The 19,255-nt window shown below is 46.2% G+C and overlaps 1 protein-coding gene and 1 long non-coding RNA gene across 5 annotated transcripts in view; one reads left to right on the top strand and one right to left on the bottom strand.

Annotated features, from left to right (window-relative positions):
* GLRA1 (glycine receptor alpha 1) overlaps window positions 1-19,255 on the bottom strand; it is a 46,934-nt gene that overhangs the window by 15,392 nt on the left and 12,287 nt on the right. For both annotated transcript variants that reach the window (XM_064725381.1, XM_064725382.1), the window contains exons 2-6: window positions 16,343-16,473; window positions 12,198-12,265; window positions 3,267-3,490; window positions 1,005-1,087; window positions 236-373 (exon numbers count right to left, since the gene is read on the bottom strand). In XM_064725381.1, the coding sequence (XP_064581451.1) occupies window positions 236-373; window positions 1,005-1,087; window positions 3,267-3,490; window positions 12,198-12,265; window positions 16,343-16,473 (644 nt within the window). The remainder of the gene's footprint in view (window positions 1-235; window positions 374-1,004; window positions 1,088-3,266; window positions 3,491-12,197; window positions 12,266-16,342; window positions 16,474-19,255) is intronic.
* LOC135453901 (uncharacterized) overlaps window positions 7,908-19,255 on the top strand; it is a 151,579-nt gene continuing 140,231 nt past the window's right edge. For 2 of the 3 annotated variants that reach the window (XR_010441987.1, XR_010441988.1), the window contains exons 1-2: window positions 7,960-8,086; window positions 8,214-8,282. This is a non-coding gene — a long non-coding RNA (uncharacterized LOC135453901). Of the gene's footprint in view, window positions 8,087-8,213; window positions 8,283-19,255 lie in introns of all 3 variants that reach the window. The other variant, XR_010441986.1, reaches the window with a different exon arrangement.

Genomic DNA, 19,255 nt, shown 5'->3' with positions numbered 1-19,255 from the left:
AGAGAAAATCCCAACCAAACACCCTTGAATTGATGCAGTTGTTACCGGGGACAAGAGGATTTTGCACATTTATGTCCGTTAGCCTTTCAATTGCTGTATGTGTTTCCACATGTCTGTCATCTGTGGAAGTGTAGGACAAGGCCAGAGTGCCATCAGACAGAGCAAGAGACTGGCAAATGCATAATCCTGAATTCCTCTCCACTGAACCCCTCAGTTAAGGGTTAACATCACTGACCTGTGTTGTAGTGCTTCGTGCAGTATCTCAAGTCTTTTTCTTCTTTGAGGATAAACTGAGGCAGTGTCAGCCCGTCAGCAACTTGCACTGCTCCTTTTTCTTGCCACTCAAATATGAGATCATTCATTGTGTATCCAACTGTTGAGAGGAAGGGACAAATGTCACATGAATCACATTAAATACTGATCTGGAAAGGGGCAGTGTTGCAGAAGACAGCTTGGAGGCAGGGGGCATCCTGGCCTTCCCTGACAGTGCTGTCATGAATGGGATTTGGGTCGAGGCAAAACTGCTTGTTCATGTGGGAAGAGCCAGGGCAGCCACCTCCACTGGAGCTGCAATGGATTTTCCGCAATAAATAACACTTTTTTCTTCAATTTGGCTTGCTGAACTGTTTTCTACTGTTTCCAACTTGACTGTTTTCTCTGGAAGGAGCTCATCATCTTTCCCTCCTTTGGGATAAGCAACATGTACAAGTGGCAGATGTTCATCCAGAGAGAAAAAATCCCACTTGCAGCTGAAAGCACTTTCACCTCTCCTGCAAAGTGAAAGGCCAATGTAATCACAAGCAAGCCAGGGCTCCTCACATGGGATCTTGTGAGGTTTGGCTTCTCTAGCAAACGTCACACGGGCTGAATGAATGGAAAACCCTAAGCTGGAGGTTCTCCAGTGAAGGCTGGGCTGGGGATGGGCTGCAGCTGGGAAAGGAGAGGGCAGGGAGAGCAGCAGGGAAAGGAGGCTGTTTCCTCTCTGAAATGTGCACAGGACTCACAGCTCTCCAGCTGCATGATGCACGTCTGGACATCCATGGGGAAGTTCTTGAGGTCCATGGGGCAGGCCAGAGTCAGCGTGATCCTGAGGAGAGAGGAGAACACAGGGCATGGCAAACAGTGGCACTGCTGGGGGCTGAGCTGGGGGAATGACACGTCATCCAGCTCTTCCTTCCTGTGCTCTCACTCAGGTGCTGGACAGCATCTGAAATGCTGAACATTTGGGTCTGTGACCCCATTCCCATTCTCGTTCCATTGCAGAGCTCCCTCACAAACAGCTCTGCTGCTTTTCCTGTCCTGCCTCAGGCTGGGTGAGCAGAAAGCCCAAGCCCACTCTCTGGAACCCCCAGAGGCATTTCTAGAGACTGGCACTGTTTGTAAATCTCTGAACAGAACATTCGTGTGTGATTAAAAAAAAAAAAAACACCAAAAAGAAGTTTGATCAAGATCATATGTTTGTGTGTGGGGAAAGAAATACTTCAGTGGGATTTTCTGCAGGGAAAATGCCTCGTGCTAAGCCAATATGAACTCCTGCACCTTCCTGAATTCCTGCAGAGCCCTTGAGACCTCTATTTTTCGTCTCCATTTTCCACTAGGTGCAGGCTGTATTTTCTGTGTTATATTGCTGTGCTGCCCTGTACCATGATCTGCGCTTAAAATGTTTGGTTGGTTCAACAAGCTGATACTAAATGATTTGCTCCAGATAGTTAGACTTGAGTTATTTGGTTTGATAATGTTGAAAATGCTGTTCCCTGAAGTGTTTAGGGTTTTCAGCTTTTTGCCTTGATGTAGAAATAGCAAAGTTACCCAGGGGACAGAAATTGAATTTTTCTATCATCAGACCTACAAGAAACTTATCAGGATGGAAAGATACTTTAATTTAAAATCGTATGTTGTTAGAAATTCTCAGCTGGAGTTTGGAGGCATGTTGGGACAGAAGATGTGACAAAGTCCACCTTCTTGTAAATGCCTTGCCTGGAGTTTGATTATTGCTGGTAGTAGCAAAAAAACAGTTAGAAAAGGGCACAGTACCTCATAGAGATTTTTCTTTTTAAAGAGAAAGACTCTTTCTCCTTCTGGAAACTCTTTGAATTTACAGTGTGCTCTTGTTTCTTTTTAATTTTCACAGGAAAATGTACTTGTAAAGAAACCTATATTTTCATTCAGAGATGAGCGAGACAGGAAAGTTGTTCTTTTAAACAAGAACTGAAATATTTTCAGGTTTTTGCCTTGAAAATGGTGATTTTTCCATGTTTTCTGCTGAGTCATTGCTCTGTTGGCAGAGCAGCCCCAGGGCTGGGGCACCCTGTGCCCCTCTGTGCCCCTGCAGGAACAGGACCCTGTGTCCTGCTCACTGCCAAGCTGCTGCTGTTGGTTTTGCTCCCTGCCTGGTTTTTAACATGAAGAACTTTGAGATTTCCTCATTCAGCCAACACACACAGCAATTCTCTTGTTTTGGCCATCAGGGATCTGGTCTTTAGGCTGGAAGCACCTTGGTGTTTGATGGAGGCCATCTACTTTGCAGCTTATTTTTATTATTAAGCTGCTTATTTCCCATTTTACAGCTCCACACTGCTTTTCCTTCCCATTGCTGCCACTGGGAGCTGCAGTGTGAGATGGGGTGTGTGTCCCATAGGCAAATTTACATTACACATGAGGTGGAAAAGTCTTCAATATAGAGTTAAAACTTCCCACTCTAAGCCTGTGAAGTTTGATCTTAATTTCGTTGGTTTAAATAAAGTGTGAATGGGATTGGAAGTGAGGGTGGGGGATAAGGTTGATTTCCTGTGGGAAATTCAGTGCAATTAGTTCAATTTTGCTGATGGATTCTTGGATCTAGCAATAAAGGGATAACTGGGAACAACCAGGCTGAGACAAAGCCATGGGGCTCTACTTAGCATTTTCCATGATTTTTACTTTTTTTTTAATCAGGAAATGCTGCAGCTTTGAAAACAGAGTGTTCATGAGTTCTACTGGTTTTCACACAGCACAGCTGGTTTTAGCTTGCACTAACATAAGTAATTTTACATTAGGGATGTTAAGGAATCTGCTCCAAGCAGAAGTCCTTGAACTGAACAAGCTAAAGATGAGTTGAATTCCATCCCAGACCAATCCTCTGCCTCAATATGCTTTAGCAGAGGTCCCTTTTAACCACATTGCTTCATCACTGCTAATTGAATGATCTCACACCTTAAAACCCCCTAAATTTCTCTTCTCCACCAGCACGCCCAAAGGTTTGAGTGACCTTGGTGGAGTCAGCTCACCTGATGCTGTAGAGGACGTTGCCGTTCCGGGAGATCCTCAGCAGCTTGTTGTCTGTGGTGATCTCATGGAAATGGGCCCCTTTCTCGTTGGCAAAGAACAGGTCAGGCTTCCAGATGGAGTCCAGCATGGAGGGGTCCAGGTCCAGGGAGTCGTCGGGGTACTCGTTGTAGGCCAGCCGGGGGTCGTTCCACTGCTGCCGCAGGAAGATGTTCACCCTGTAATCCTGCACACAGACACACAGCAGGGCTCAGGGCAGGCTCAGGGTGCTGGCACATGGGGAGCACACACTAAAACAATCCTAAAATGAGCCAGACCACATCTAGGCCTATGGCTCCCAAGCTATGCCAAGTGGTTTTGGTATTATTCCTCAAGGAACTGTTATTAAGTTTTAGCTTCATAGCTTATAGCTATGGCATAGCATGAGCTGCTGCCTGCCTGTCCCTGCATCCCTCTGCTACAGCAATTGTCAGCTGTGTGGGAAGGGCCAGGACCTCTCTGTCTGGACCATGGGGCCGCAGAGAACAGGAGCAGTTGTGGAGAGCAGAATGGCCACTGTCAGCAAGAGGATGTTCCAGGGGAGTAAGTGAGGAAAGAAACTGAGACCAGCTTGCTTTCAGTGCTGAACTGTCCCACATTGTGACTATCTGTAGTTCCCCAGCACTGGGAAAGGAGAAGGCACAATGAGAGATATTGTCCATGAAAGAAAAATTCCCTGTGTGTGTGCTAATGCAAGGATAACTCAGATGAGCCGATGGGAGCAGCTGCCCCTGGTTAGAGTTTATGAGCAGGAGAGGGATTTGCATGAAGTCTGCTCTCCTAATCCTGAGTGTTCTGGGTTTCCCCCCTCTAATGTCAAAATGCCATAAAGGCAACAGATTTTATAGCGTGACCATCTTCCTTAATTGAAGGTAGTCCCTCAGCACTATGCAAAATTATACTTGCTTCATAACCATGAGTCTGACAGCTCCCCTAAATTCCCCAGGTCAAGGCTGGATGCTGAGGCTGAGTTCAGACACTACTGGAAAATCAGGGGCAGTTTCTCTTCTCCCTGTCTGGCCAACAGCTTCCCATGCTCCTTTTCTTCTGACTTTCACATAAGAAAGTGAGCCAACAAATTGAAATGGGGAGAGGATGTGCCAGCTATCAGGAGAGGGGCGAAAGCTCCACAACCATAAATTAATTGACATTTTCTAAGTATAGAGGCAGACTGCGTCTGAAGAGCAGCATATAATAAACCAATTCCACTGCCCAGGCCCAAATGAATAGTCCTTCTCATGATTAAGGGTTTATTTGCTGCCTTTCTAATATAAATGTACTTTGAAGACTTTTATTAGGACACAGTTAATGGAGGGTGTCTGATGTGCTTGCTGGTGTCTGATACCTGCTGCAGGCACCCGGTGAGAGGCTCCCCTCCCTCTGCCACCAGCTCTGTTCTTTCCAGCTGGAGAACACTGAGCTCTGCAGTTGAAGGGTCTCTGTATAGGAGAGACTTTCAGATGCTGCTGCCTCAAGAGCTCACTTGACTGTGAACCTACAGCCTCCTGTCAACAAGGACACAACTCTCGTGGTGTCCAGTGGCACTGGAGGGTTGGGAGAGGATGTTGCAGCAAGGTAGAATAATCATAAAGAAAGGTTTCATAAAATCAAGCCTGCTCTCCTGGAATCAGTGGCTGGCCTTGTCAAAGCCAGCACTTTGCAAGTTCTCATGTGAAAGCAATTCTGGTATGAGTAATTTGTTAACATAATCTATTCCTGGGTAAAAACAACCTGCATAAACTGTTTGTACACCTTTAGATAGAAAAATGAAAACAGTCTCTCGCAAACAACTGTCCCTGCATGTAGACACTGAGTCTGAGTGACCAGTCAATACAGGATAACAACTAGTTACTAACCAATAAAAGTAATTGGCAGGAAAGCTCCTGACCAATTGGAGGCCCACACTGTCTGTAGAACTGTATAAAAAGGAGTTATTCAATAAAGAATAGCATTTTTCCATGCGAAGAAAATGGAGTCCCATGTGATATATTCCCATAAGAGGATTGTGTGGAGTGCTCTGTGTTTTGGACAAGGCACTTCTAGCCAAGCACATGGTCTGGAGTCTGTTTCAGGCCACTTGGTGCCATCTGCACCCTCAGAGCACAGGAGCTGCTAATGACATTAATGATTGTGACAACAGCAAATGAACCAGGGACTTGACGCTAAAAGGAGCAGACCTCTGAACACAAAAAAGAGTTGCAGCACTCTTCGCTTCTGCTGATATTCCAAGTGTCACCTTCACGAGTCCTAGTGCATCTCTCTGACTTAATTATTCATCTCTGTCGACCCTGGATAATGTGTCTGGAGGAAATGTGAATAGCTGGGGACAGCTGGGGACCAGGGTCTCAGCACAAGCCTGGATAAGGAAAGGAGCCATGAATTCCCATTTTCCACAGCAGCAGCAGCTCTCAGAGCTACCTGTATATTTTCAATTCTCCCTTTTCTGTGCATCAAGATCTGCAGCCATTACAGTCAGGGGAAATCAATGTCACTGACCTAATAGGTAGAAAGCAAAAGGTTGTTTTGCTTATTCAGCTACAAATAAGCTGGATGCTAGCAGGTCAGCTCCAGTTTGGGACTTCTGTCATGTACAACACAAATTAAACTCATGTTTGGAAGAAACTTCAGTGGTAGCTGCCCAGAAGTGTGCTCAGCCTGATGGAGAAGTAGAAGGGGGGAGGGAATGGAGCCAAATTCCCTCCAACAGCCTGAGTTACTGCAGGTAAGCTTTGTTGATGGAGCAAATTCACTGCTTCAGCTCCAAAACTTGCTAAAAGAGTTGCAAAGGGTGAGACAGGAGGTGCTGGGTGGTTTGTGCTGCCACCACAGCAACAGACCACAGGCAGAATGATATCCATAGTCTTTGTAATCATGAGGAGGAATCTTAATTAAACACTCGTGGGCCAAATGAAAATTAACTTTTCACAGTGGGTGGGTGTGAGAAGGCCCCTCCTAACTCACCTCTAGAGTGACAGTGTCCTGTCCTCAGGTCCTGCTGGAAACAGTGCAGGGGCACCTTGTGAATGTGTGGTGGGAGAAACTGCACCACGTCCACCCCAGGGATGTGCAGCAGTGTGGGGAGTAACTCTGGTTTGTTTTACTGTGTTCCTCCTTTGGAGACAAGTGTTTGCTGTGGGTCTTTTTTGTTTTGGAATACAGAAAACAAGGCTTTAACTTTGTGATATAAAAAGGGCAAGGACGAAGAAACACGAAACATGCACTGAATGCAATTCTCTGGCTTTGCCATTTCAGGGCATTAATATTTTACGTCTGTGTGTGCATTTATGCAGATCTTCCTACTCAGGGAGTTTACTCCACAGTCCTGGCCTGCTCACTGAGAGCGTGGTTTTCTCCCAGATGCCTTTGCCCTCATGTCATTGCACTGCAGCGTTGAAGGCTCTGAGCAGCCTTTTAGGTTCCTTGTGTCGAGCCTCATTTGAACATCGATGTAAAACCAAGCACTGTGACTGCAAGCTGGACATGGCACTGCCTGGGGAGCCAGCAGGAGGCATGGAGAGCAGTCAGGGTATGTCTGTGCTGCGACACAGGCTAAGAGAAGGGTTACAGTGCTCTGCACCAGCTGAGCATCCTCTGTCTGTCCTCAGCATTGCAGTCAGGCTGAGGGGTGATGAGCCAAGCAACACTCATTCCTTGGCTACCTGGAGAGATGCAGCATTTCTCCTGGATGCTGTATAGGACATCTTAATTAGCATCTCCAACAAGTTCACAGTTATTCCTAAATGATGGACAGCACTGGCCAATTTCTGATGTGAACTTTCAAGCAAAGAAAGATGTTTGACTGGGGCTGCAAACTTGGCAAAAAAAAAAAAAAGTAAAAATCTCTCTCTCCATATCCTCCTTATCCCTCACATTGCTCATTTGTGTGCCCATCACATCCAGGCATTGATTATCTTGTGCAGCCTGCTCCTCTGGCTGGCTGGGGAGAGGGGAGCAGCAGCTCTGTGCAGGGAAGGCATTCAGGAGCTTTGCAATTTGGCACAAAGGCATTTTACTCCCAAGAGGGAAATGACACAAGGCAGGAAGAGAATAACTGGAGTGATCAAAGTAGTTCAATTTGATAATGCTGGATTGAAATTCTGCTTGGTGACCTCGCAAGGAGACAAGGAAACAGAAGATCATTTGAGACCTTCCCTTGCCAGGATCCCAGAGCCTTGACATCTCTGCTGAAAGCAGAGGAGGCTGCAGGCAGAGCTGGGCAGAAAGGATGGAGCCCCTCAGGACAATCCTTAGGTTTTCCCTCCTGACTCAGGGGCCCTGTCAGAGCAGCCTCTGCACTGAACAGTTCTGGGGAGAGATTTCCCCGTTGATAAATTCACATTTTGCTGGTGAGAGACTGATGTCCTTCAGAAGGGGATTCTGGGACCCCACCAGAGCACGAGGGGCTTTGTTGGCACTGAGTTAATTCTCTAGAATGGGAATGAACAAACACTTTGAAGGCAACCTGCCTTGTCAAGGAGCACTACAACAGACTGCAAGAACACCAAGGAGCAGCCCTAGGAAGGTTGAATAGCCAAGTAGCCAATTTGAAAGCAGTGTGAAGCCACACCCGGGCAAGGGAGGAGGAGTCTGTATCAGGGAAGGGCAGGCACCTGGGGAGGGGTGGGAGCAGTACCCTGGTGCTCAATAAGTGTGGGCATTTTTATGCTGGAACCCGCACAAGGGAGGTTTTTCTGTGTCTTCCTCCAAAAAGTGGGGATTATATCTCTCTGAGCCATCAGGACTGCTGGGATATGAGCTGTAGCCAACATCCAGGATTGCAAATGTAGGTATTTAGTACTGAAGTTTTGTTTTTCAGCTTGAGGGGGTTTTGTGCCCTTGTATTTGAGTTGCACAGTCCAATTTCATGGCTTCTTTTTGTTTTTTTCTTTTTCCCCTCCTTTCTCCATTAGTGCACAGACACACTCCAATCATGGACAGCTGGAACACTGCAGGTCTAAACACTGAGATGGCAGCAGACTGTGAGTAGCTGTGAAAACCTTTTCATTTTGTGTTTTGTGACTTGTTAGGTGCTTATCATCTCTGTGGGACTGATGGCTGGGTTTAAGAATGACTGACTGCAGGGAATTTTGCTCAAAACCTAACTTTTGCTATGAGCTTTGTGAATTGAAACTCTGTGCATTGAAACTCATATCTTTTGCTGATTTTGGAGTGAGTGGGATCAGTATTAAATGTGGGACCCAAGTTCTTCATCAGAACCTCTGTTGTACTGGGGTTTGTGAGTCTTGATTGAATTTCTTGGTCTGCTTTGCTTTGTTTTCTTGTTGGGAATCTCGTGTGCAGATGTCTCTGAACAAGCATTTAACATTTGGACAGTTGCAGCCTCCAGCTCCTCCTGTCCCCAGGAGATGCTGGGAGCTCAGTTGTGGCTGTGCTGCAGCTGGCTGGAAGGTCACATTTGCTTTGCTCTTTTCAGATGAGATAACTATGGCATGAAAGCAGCAAAAATGAATTTGCATATTTACACTGTGTCTAAGGGAGGCTGTGCTGGCTCTTCTGTGATTTTTTCTTTCTTTTTCAGTCTCTTTGCTGGGTGTGGGTCATTTTTAAAAGAAGAGTCTAGAAAAGCCCATCCTGAGTCCAGCTGCTAACATTGCTAGGTGATGTTATAAAAATGTATAAAAAGCCAGTAGAAGGCCACAAAACTGCAGCTTCCACTGGAAGAGTGAGCAAGGACACCTCTTAATTTCAAGTTTGCTGTTATAGCAGGGAATTTGTTAATGAAATGTTCAGATAATCCTATCAGTTGCCTCATGCCTCAAAGAAAAGCCAAAGCTGGTGCAGTTTATTCACTTAAACCCAAGACCTGTTCCCAAGGTGCTTCACTTCTGTTTATTTGGAATGAGGAATTTCTCCATTTGCTATAGGTTTCATAGTCTGGTATGGTTGGGGAGTTGTTTATGCTTTTGAACAGCAAAAAGGGATTTAAGAGCTTGTGTTTGGGGGTTGTTTGGTGTTATATAATTATAATAATTACACCTTGCACTTGTCCTTGGGAATCCCTTGCTGTTGGATGCACTATTGCAGTGATGCTTTGGGACAGGAGGGTCTGGCTGTTGGGCTTGGCCCTCTCCCTCCCTGTGGAGCACAACCAGGGATGTGTTCCCAGTGTAACCCCTCCTTGTCCTCAGAGCTCCAGGCAAGTGGGGCTGGGTACCAGCTCTGAGCTGCAATCCAACATAAATGTCCCATCAATTATGTGCACCACTCTAGAGGTTTTCATGTTGGGTCTCCAGCTCTGCAGGATGCTTAAAGGAATTACTTCACTTCCCTTGCTCTAAATCAGCTCTGCCTTAGAATTCAATTTGGTGGCTGACTTTGCCTCTTAATTTTTGTTAAATTCCCCCTAACCTTGCAGCAGTTTTCAGATCTCCATTTATTGCCTTGTTCATTTTGAGCCTTTGTGGGGCAGGCAGCAGCTTTCTGCCCACTCTGGGCAGTTTGTGCCTACTCTTGGCTGCAGCTCATTTTCTTTCCTTCTGGGGTTTGTAGTCCCAGTTGTCTACATAAAATACCTGTTTTTTTCTATTTTTCTGTATTTTCTCCTCTTCCTCTACCTTCCAGGAGGCCTCAAGCCATAAGTGAGCACTCTCTAATGTCTCTAATCCACTGCATGGTGAGCTCATGGTCTACACTGATTTGTGATATTCAGGCAATGTCAACTTAGAAGGGAGCAGTGGTATATTCTATAGGAAGTATCAGCCCACTATGGAGATATTTTAAAGCCTTCTCTAAGTACATGTGGGGTACCCATAAAACCTTGTGATTTCTCCTGCAGGTAATAGTGTAATAATAATGAAATATGAGGTAATGGAGCACTCAGACCTGAACCTGACCAGGCTTAGAGTGCCTGATGATGAGTGTTTAAAACATAATTTTCTGTCTCCTTTTGGCCAGTGAAGCAGCTGGGGGAGTTTTGCCATCATCAGTCCCAGGGGTCAGTGATAGGCTGTGGCTTTCTTTCTGGTAAAACACTGATTTGCCCCTCTCCATTTTCAAGCTGCCACCCCTTCCTCTGATGTTTGACCACTTATTTGAATTCAAAATGGTTTCAAGACAGGACAGTCTGTTATTCCCAGGAGCTGCTGGGGAGCTGACCCTGCCTGTTTGTCCTGCTGCATCCTCAAACAGCAGGGAGGGACTGGCAGCTCTGCAGAGCAAATCCCAGGCTCCAAATCCCCAGGACCTCTCCAGCTTGCTGAGATCTCCATTTCAGCTGCTCCAGTACCTGTGTTCCTTGTGTTGCTGTTGGTGTTTACAAGCAGAGCTGCTGCTCCCACACGAGAGCATTAGCTCAGGCTGTGCTGCTGTGTCAGCCTGACATCTGGGCTGCCTTGTCAGAGCTGCCTTGGATATTTCCAGACAAAGCAATGTGCCCACAGGGTGTTCTCGGGCTCCCATGGGGATTTTTTTTTTTCCATGGAAGATTGCCTATGAAATGAGTGGCATCTGGAGATGATAGCAAGTCCCTGCAGCGTGTCTTGGAGGTGAACTGCATCTCCCTTGTGCTAGTCTGTGCTAATTTTATGGAGCATCCTGCTCACAGGGATCATGTGGCATCTTTGGCTGCTCCAGTGCATCTCTCAGTGCGGGACAGATGCACTGAAAAACGCTCCAGTGGAATGTGCTCTGAGCATTGCACAGATCCTTTCTGGGCTTGTCCTGCTCCCTTGTACTCTGGGTTGGTGTGCAGGAACAGCATTTATTGCCTGTAAGGCCAAAGGAGGTAACCAATAAAGAGTAAATTAGGAACAGATGTGCATTTCAGTGGCAGTTCTTCCTCTTTTCCTTTCTATACAAATGAATCCACACTACGCTCCCCACCTGTGAGCCCTGACAAATTCTGCAGTCAGGTAGGAAATCTGTTTCCTCGTGCTTGGACAGAATAACAGCTTCTGTTTTCTCCTCCACACAACTGAACCATCCCAACCCAAATACTTCCAGCAGAATGATGTAGTGTCAGAAGAGACTCAAAACCTGAGCTGTGTCTCTCCTTTGACAGTCTGTGCATGCCAAGTAATTTGTTCAATTCAAAGGGTGTGATCTCTATGCAAAGCCTAAAACTTCCTGCCTGAATGCACAGAATGCCTGAAGCTGGAGCTTGGCATTCTTCATTCAGCATTTTTCTAGAAAAAAGAATTACCAGAGGGTAATTAAACACCATATTTCTGGATTATCTTTAATTAGCACAGCAGTAAGGCACAGTACCTCCAGAGTTTTCCTTTGCTGTTCACTGGTTATGTCACAACCAATCTCTAATAGTTTTCAGATGGAGCAATTATCTCCTGTTCTAGTGATCCTCTGCTCCTAGTGCCTTGCCAATTAGATACAGCCTTTAGCCATGCTCACTAATTTTGTATGAAGTGAGCCTTAACTCAGAAATATTGGTTTTGATTTCCTACTAAAGATCATTGTCTACCAGACATGTCTCCAAGAAAACAATCATTGTAATCTTTAATAATTCTCTTAGTCTTTGGGAATCTGAAATCCTGCAAGCTGAATTTGAGTTCAGCTGATTTCCCTTCTCTTTGATTCCAGATTAATTTTGGATTTATGCCCACTTAAACACAAAGTATCTGTAACTGTGGCTGAGCTTGGAGCCTCAGGCAAATCTTCAGAAAAAGATTGTTTTCCTTTCTGACCCTTGTCCTTTGCTCATGGGGTGTTTTTATAAAATGCAGATGGAGACTCCATGATCTTCAGCTACATGAAATGAGTCTTGTTGACCATTAATTTACTCAAACTTCGAGCAAGCTCGGGAGCACTGAGTGTTTTTCCCTGGTCCCTCTGAGGAGGAGGAGGGTGATGCTGCATTTTCTGGGAGTGCAGTGAGGCAGAGGCAGCAGCTGAGCAGCTGTGCTGTGATTTTTACTTACCATCGTTGTTTCTGCAATCGAACCAAAGCTGTTGATGAAAATGTTGCAGCTGACGTTCACTGGAGGGCCTGCATGACAAACACAGATTGAACAGCAGCTCAGAGCTTGTGGAACAAAGGATTTCCAGTCTGGAGTTAAAATCTGCTGTGGGAATGGGGTGAGCAGGGGAGGAAGGCCTGGGTGACCCAGTCTGGGTCCTGATGCCCATTTGACACCAGGCAGGGCTCGGGCTCTGCCTCTGTTCTCCTCTTTGTCAGTGTTTACAGATCTCTGCTCAGATAAACAGGAATAGATCAGAGCCAGCCAGGACAGTTTCTAGGTGTCTTGACCTGGCTATATGAGCGGTAATTTCACCTTGGATGTGATAGCAAAGTATCCCAGAAAGGAGCTGAGAGATAATTGACTTTTATTTAGAGCTGTACTTATGAAATAGTCACTGTTCCTGAGCTAGGATGATGTGCTCCCCTCAAAGCCAGTGCAGCAGGGTGAGCTGTAGGGATCAGGCTGGCAAAGCAGTAAATACCCCACATGATGATGATGGTGGTGGTGTTGGGTTGGTGCTGCCTGCTTGACCCTCTGCACCCTCCAACAGCAGGGAGGGACTGGCTGCTCAGCAGGGTAAATCCCAGGTTACAAATCCCAAAGACCTTTCCAGTGTCCTTTTCAGCTGTTCCAGTACCTGTTTCTTGTGTTGCTGTTGGTGTTCCCAAGCAGAACTGCCCATAAACCCCAAACCCCAGGTGGTGATCCTGATCCAGGGCTCACAGCTGGGTAGGAGAATTCAGGGCTGTGCCAGCAGGAATTCTCTGGCTGTCCTGTTTGGGCAGGAGGTAATCCTGGTCTCTGGGCCATGCCTCTCCTGGGCTGGATTTGCTCTCAGACCAAAGCTGTGCTTACCCTGCATCTACTGGAGAATTTAAGGGGTCACCAAAGGAGGGTTAAGGGATGGCAAGATTGTGGTTTGAGGTCATGGGGGTCAGTCTGTTTGTGTGGTACTGATGCCCAAAGGAGTGACTGGAAGTGTTTCATAACATTGCCTGGAAAATCTGAGGTGGAAATGCTGCACTTACACAGAGGGAGATGCCAAGAGCTGCAGTTCAACACAAAGCAAAATGCTGAGGAATATTTTGGAGCCAGGGCATACCTGGAGCCTGGCAAACCTGTGGCTTGGATGATTCACACATAATGATACCTCACACATAATGAGATGGGTTTTTGTAGAGGGTTGAAGCAAAAGGGGCCTCTGCTCTGGGGGGCTGCCAAAGGCTGCTGTGGGCACTGCCCAGGATGGGGTGGGGAAAGGCAGGGAGCAGAGGCACAGCCCCAGGGACCAAGGTCCCCTTTTACCCCGGAGTTAATCCCATGTCATCCCTGTGACAGATGCTTCTGGGCAGATAAGATCTGTGGCAGCACAGAGTGTGGATTTTCAGATTATTTCCCCATTTTTTATGGAATCAGGGATGGTGTCTGCATTTCAAACACTGCCTGGTGGCTCAGCCTGCTGGGGGAGTGATGTTCCTGTTAAGGTCACATCTGCAGTCTGGCAGTTGCTGCAGCATGAAATACTGGGGGGAGGAATGGCTTTAACGAGAGCCTGGTGCCTCTAATCACTGCAAACTTCCTCCTGTGTGGAAATTAATGGATTTTCCTGATTGCTGAGGAACATTTGGAGCTTTGTTTTCTCCTCTTCATTTCTTTCCTCCTCTCCTGCCTTGGCCTCCTCTGAAAGTTTGTGCCTGTTCCCTGCAGTGATGCTCTCTGCTGGGGTTTTCTTGGTGTGAGTCCCAGGCAATGTGAGCAGGCTGTGCCCAGCCAGCCCCCAGACAAGCTCTGCCAGCTCAGCAGCATCTCACACTGCTCAGTCTGCGCAGCTTTCTCCAGGCTGTTAAACACTGGCATGGCTTGAGCTATCAGACACAAAAATTAAATCTTTTTTCCCCCCTGCCTTCACCAACTCCTCTTATCCAGAAGTTTATCCATATGCTGAAAGCACACAATTATTAGGCTTTAGTACTTGTTTCATCCCTTCTGTTGAGTTCAGGGCAATGTTTTTCTGCTCTGGACTCATTCACAAACCACATAAAATGTCCTTGAGCAGGTGATTCCCCTCCCACAGGGCACAGTACAAGGAGAACACTGAGCTGATCCTCTGGATGAGTGCACATGCTCCTGACTCTGACAGGTCTGGGATTTTTTGGTCCCCCTGCTCCTGATCCAGTGCTGACATGAAGCTGAGGGTGGGGTGGGTGCACGTGAAGGCTTTTTGGGGCAGCCCAGCTCTTGTTAAGGCACTGAGCTCTTCTCAGGATGTCCAAGGTGAGCCATGAGCTCCCTGCAGGATTTGGTGATTTTGGGGATCTTTTAGCTTGTGAGAGGCTCTAGAAAATTCCCTGCCTGCCACTGAAATATTCCTCCTCTCTGCAGGGATGCAGCTGTGGAGGAATTGAGTTTTCCAGCAGTGGGGATGAGGGCACAGCCTGGGTGAGAGGTCCCTGCCAGGCTCCTCTCTGTCCCTGCTGGAGCTCCTGACTCCATCCTCCACCTGAAAACCCAAATACTGCTTATTTGTTCTCAGAATGTGAATCCACAGCTAAGCCCAGACTTTACAGCATTTACAGAAAAGCTGCAATCTTCTTTTTGTTAATCTTCCCCTCCCCAAAAATCAATCTGATATGGATCTTCAGCATTATTTTCATTTAGATCTAAGCAATTAAAATGTCCTTATGAGTTACTGCAGTTAATTTAAATGATGTGCTTTGAGAGCTACAACCCCAAGCTCTGTAAAACACCTCCTATGCCTCCCATATAAATTGGAGCCTGATTTATGTGTGGGAGGCTAAGCCAGCAAAACTGCCCTGAGGGGAAGGTGTAGTTCATTGAAATAAAACTGAAATTAAATTATCTCAAATAAAAATGCAATACAGCTGCCTTCAGCAGGAAGTGAATGTATACATTTCATTAAATATTAAAGTTTAATTTGTGTGTGTGCATAATTTAGAGGTAGGCAGGTTTACAGGGTGGTATTTTAGCTCCTTGTCATTTGGATAAGAGCAGCAGTGTCCTCTGCTGCCTGGTTGGTTACTGGGACACAGGGTTCCCATCTTTCTTTGGGTTTAAAAGCCCAGCACAGAGTTTATTGTTCCAAGCTGGGTGCCAGGTGCTGTCACCAGTGATTAATGGGTCCTGGGAATCCTGTCAGCCCTGCCAGTGGCTCCAGGGAGAGGGAACTGGTTGCAGGAAACAAAAGAAGTGAATAAAATGAGCTTTGGAGATGGGCAGTGGCTGAGAGGAGCAGGTTCTGCTTTATCTCTGGGTGTGATGTAGGGCCAAAGACCCCCTGTGAAAGTGAGCTCAGTTAAAAAGAAAGGAAAACAAAAATCATAGAATGGTTTGAATTGGAAGAGCCCTTAAAGCCCCTCCAGCTCCATCCCCTCTGTCATGTGCAGGGACATCTCCATTAGACTAGGTTGAAAAAGCCATACAGAAACCCCACACTTGCTAGAAGAGGTGTTTTGAGGAGAAAAGAGGTTTTGTTGCCTGTGCCAGGGCTTGATTAATCAGTGCTGCTTGGCTGCCATGGAATATGGGGCAGGCTGGAAATCTGGGTGGGAAGCACAGAGCAGTGTTGGGCTGAGGAGCCCCTTTAATGTGGGGACAGGGTTTGGGCTGCCCTGGCATCTTGTGGGGTTTCTCTGGAGCTGATGGGAGAGGCTGCAGTGGCTCCAAGGGGGGAGCAGTGCCTGCCATTGGTGGATGCTGTGGGCAGTGACTCCAGGGGAAAGCAAAGTTGGGCATTTTATCTTTACCTCTAAAGAAGTTCAGCTCCCTGCCAGTCACTGCTTGGTTTGACAGGATCCTTGATCTCTGTATTGAGATTGATGCTTTGAGATTCCCTGATCCAAGCAGGGATTGGGGGGCCCTAAATTTACAGTATGTAAATTCTTACAAGGTTGTTTCCACTCTGAGCAGACATTTGTTGATGTCTTTCCAGAAATCTACAGGGATCCATGTACCAAATAGCCTTATAATACATACTTGGTAAGAACATAAATATTCATATTTCATACAGCATTAGGAAGATATTAATGAGGATTGGATGCAGTTTTCAGTCCCAAAATGAGAAAAAGCTGGGGTTTTTTGCATACCTTTAAAATTTGGTCTGATCCTGGCATCGTATCCTGAAGTTCTCCCCATCAGCTTGTCCAAGAAGTCAGAAGGAGACATGGGTTTGGGGGCAGATCGAGCTGCTGCTTCAGCTTCCTTGGAGGCTGCCAGGCTGTGCAAGTAGAAATAAAGAGGAGGTTTCAGCGTGTATCCCATGCTGGGGAGGGCTTGGGGTCCAGAAACAGAGCAGTCAGCATCTTATTCCTGCTGAGGCAGGACGGGTACCCATGTGAATTCCTAATGAGGCTGGTCTCAGCTAATTTGTTTGCCCAGCCCAAACATCTCCAAATACAGAATCCCAGCTGCCACCAAAGTAGAAGAGAGATGATGAGCAGTGAAAATCCTTTTGTGAGTTTAGGTACAGCTCCTTGGTGTGCCACTAAATTACAAATGTGAACTCTGGCGCTGAGCTCCACAGGTAAAATACACTCTGAGATTAGCCTTGGGCAGCAATTACTGCTTAATTACAGGGCAAATAGCAGGGAGCATATGCAGTACTCTGGCAGTATGATTTTCCAAAAGGCAAGTAGGATCAGAGAAATCTGGAGTTTGAGGTTTAAATGAGCATCATGTGATGGCACAGCTCATGCAGAGCCTGTGGGGCTGGAGGGGAGAGGGATGGTTCTGCTGATCAGCCCAGGCTCTGCCACTGGTACCTGCAATGCAGGGTCTGAGTTCAACACAGAACTGGAGTGTCTGGAGTGTGATCCTGACTTTTTTTCTCATGTTGGGTTGAAGATGAAAGGAAATGGAATTTTTCTGAGACCTGTGTGGACTCTGGGACAGATAAATTTGTGATTTCACTCTTTCTGTAGAAGACAAATACCAATGGTTGGTAATTTGCCTTCTGACTCCATGGGAGTCTGCAAGATCTGCAGGGTGATGATCTGGGCTTAGGAAATCTGTTGTTGCAATCTATAAAGGAGCAAGTAACCCTTGGTATTAGCTGCTCATTCTCACCTTTGCAGGAAGGTTTGACTTCCTAGACAGGAACAGACACCATTCAGTACCTTCCCTCTGGTTTTATGGGTTCTACTTGAACACCAATCTGTTCCCAGGCTGCAAGTGTTCAGTAAAACTGCCTAGATGATGCAAAAAAATCCCACAAATCATCTATGCAATTTGGTTAGGATGAGCCTGTGTGTTCAGGTACCTGGACAAAGCCTGCAGGCAGCATTGCAATGCAAATGTACGGTGAGCCAAAGAAGCTGCTCGGGAGGCATTGAGTGCTTCACACTCTGCAAAACTGATTTCTTTTAAGTATAAAGGCTGTGGGAACGGTGAGGAGCCCCTGACAGAGCAGCTGGGAGGTCTAAGGGAGTTTACAACAGGCACAAGCTGTTTGGCTACACATGTCCTCACAAGTGACACCAGGGTCCTCACCTTGGGAAGTTTCTAGTGCTAAGTACTGACACAAGATCTCTTGGGAAGAATTTGGGACTGAAACTATGCATGGTATTAATGTGATCCTGCCCCTAAAAATGGGCTCTTCCAATGCAAGTTTGAGCTGAAATCCAAAGAGAGATGTTATCTTGACAAAGCCTTGATAAGGGCATTTGAACCATTTGATTCCTCAGAACTTTAAAAACTCAGATGGGATTCTACAGTGTTTGGGTGCCTAATTTCAAAATCAGGAATCTGGTAACTGCATTGCACTGAGTTTCTTTTCTGGTGTCAGCAGCAATGATTTTCCAAGCCTTGGTTTTCAGTCCTGCAAACTCACAACTGCAGTCTGGCTCCTTTTGCAAGTTGCAACAGAGTTCTCTGATTGCTGGATTTTTAACTGTTAAAAACATTTTAATTTGCAGTGAAGAGGGGAGATTAATTCCAGATCACTTCCAGTGAGAGCCTAAAACTGGGATTTTATTAATTCCTTTGTGTATTCCCAATCCACTCCCCCACTGGAGCATTTCTGCTGCACTTCTTTCTCTCTGGCAAGGTGTGCATCTTGCTCCAACCACGTCTCCTTTCTTGTCTCGTCCCCATCTCTGCCCCAAGGAAATACTGCAAAGCAGAACCAATGCGTTTCAGGGGTAAATGGGGTTGTGGAATGGGTGATGGTTTTTAATTTAATTTGTTTTTAGAAGGAAAGCAACAGGGTGCAATTGATTTGCAAACGCAGAAGAAAGCTGGGAGTGGGAGGACAATCAATACTGGGCTTGACTGCTGCATTCCAATGGAGTGTCTGCATGGCAATGAGTCCAGAGAAAAGATTTCAATTAAGCAGCAAATGACTTGGTAACCAAAGACTTCTGCCACTTCAGCAAGATGCCAGACAGTGCAATACACTGATTCCTTCTCATTAACTGTAGACTGGATGAAGTATATGGAAATGGAAAATCTGTGTGGGAGGGGAGAGGCAATACAAACCTAATAAGCATCTAATAATCTTTAAGTGGAAAAAGATAATTAGAAACTGCAATTCCCCTGGCATTTGTTTTAAAAAATGAGGTGGAGAAAAGAAAAGAAATCAGTGCTCATCTTTCCCCTAAATTCAGTGTGAAAGCCTCTACTCAATATATTCACCCCACTTCCAGTGAGTGAATCTGTATTTCTTGGGTGCCATTTTCTGATTCTTTCTGCATCAAAGCTGCAAATAAATTAATTTCATGGGCTCTCTTCCCACATGGAAATAAGTATTTGGATAGCTGAAGCTCAGGAAGTTTTGGGATAGGACCACCCTCTCACAGCCCCACTGGTTCCTGCAGCTTCATGCCCATCCCTGTGGCCTGTCCCTGGGAGCACCTCTGGGGATGTGCTGAAACTCTCACACAAAGCTTCAGTGGCTTGATGCATGTTTAAAATCTGTCTGGCTGCTGTGTGGCTGTGCCTGGGAATGGTGAGTTCTGAGTTCCCCCAGTTTGTTTGGTTACTAGATGCTTTCCTAAAATGAG

The sequence above is a fragment of the Zonotrichia leucophrys genome, chromosome 13 (genome assembly GCF_028769735.1).
Source record: "Zonotrichia leucophrys gambelii isolate GWCS_2022_RI chromosome 13, RI_Zleu_2.0, whole genome shotgun sequence".
Taxonomy (NCBI): Eukaryota; Metazoa; Chordata; class Aves; order Passeriformes; family Passerellidae; genus Zonotrichia; species Zonotrichia leucophrys.
Note: the sequence above shows the minus strand (reverse complement) of the source record. Positions and strands in the feature narration are given on the sequence as shown.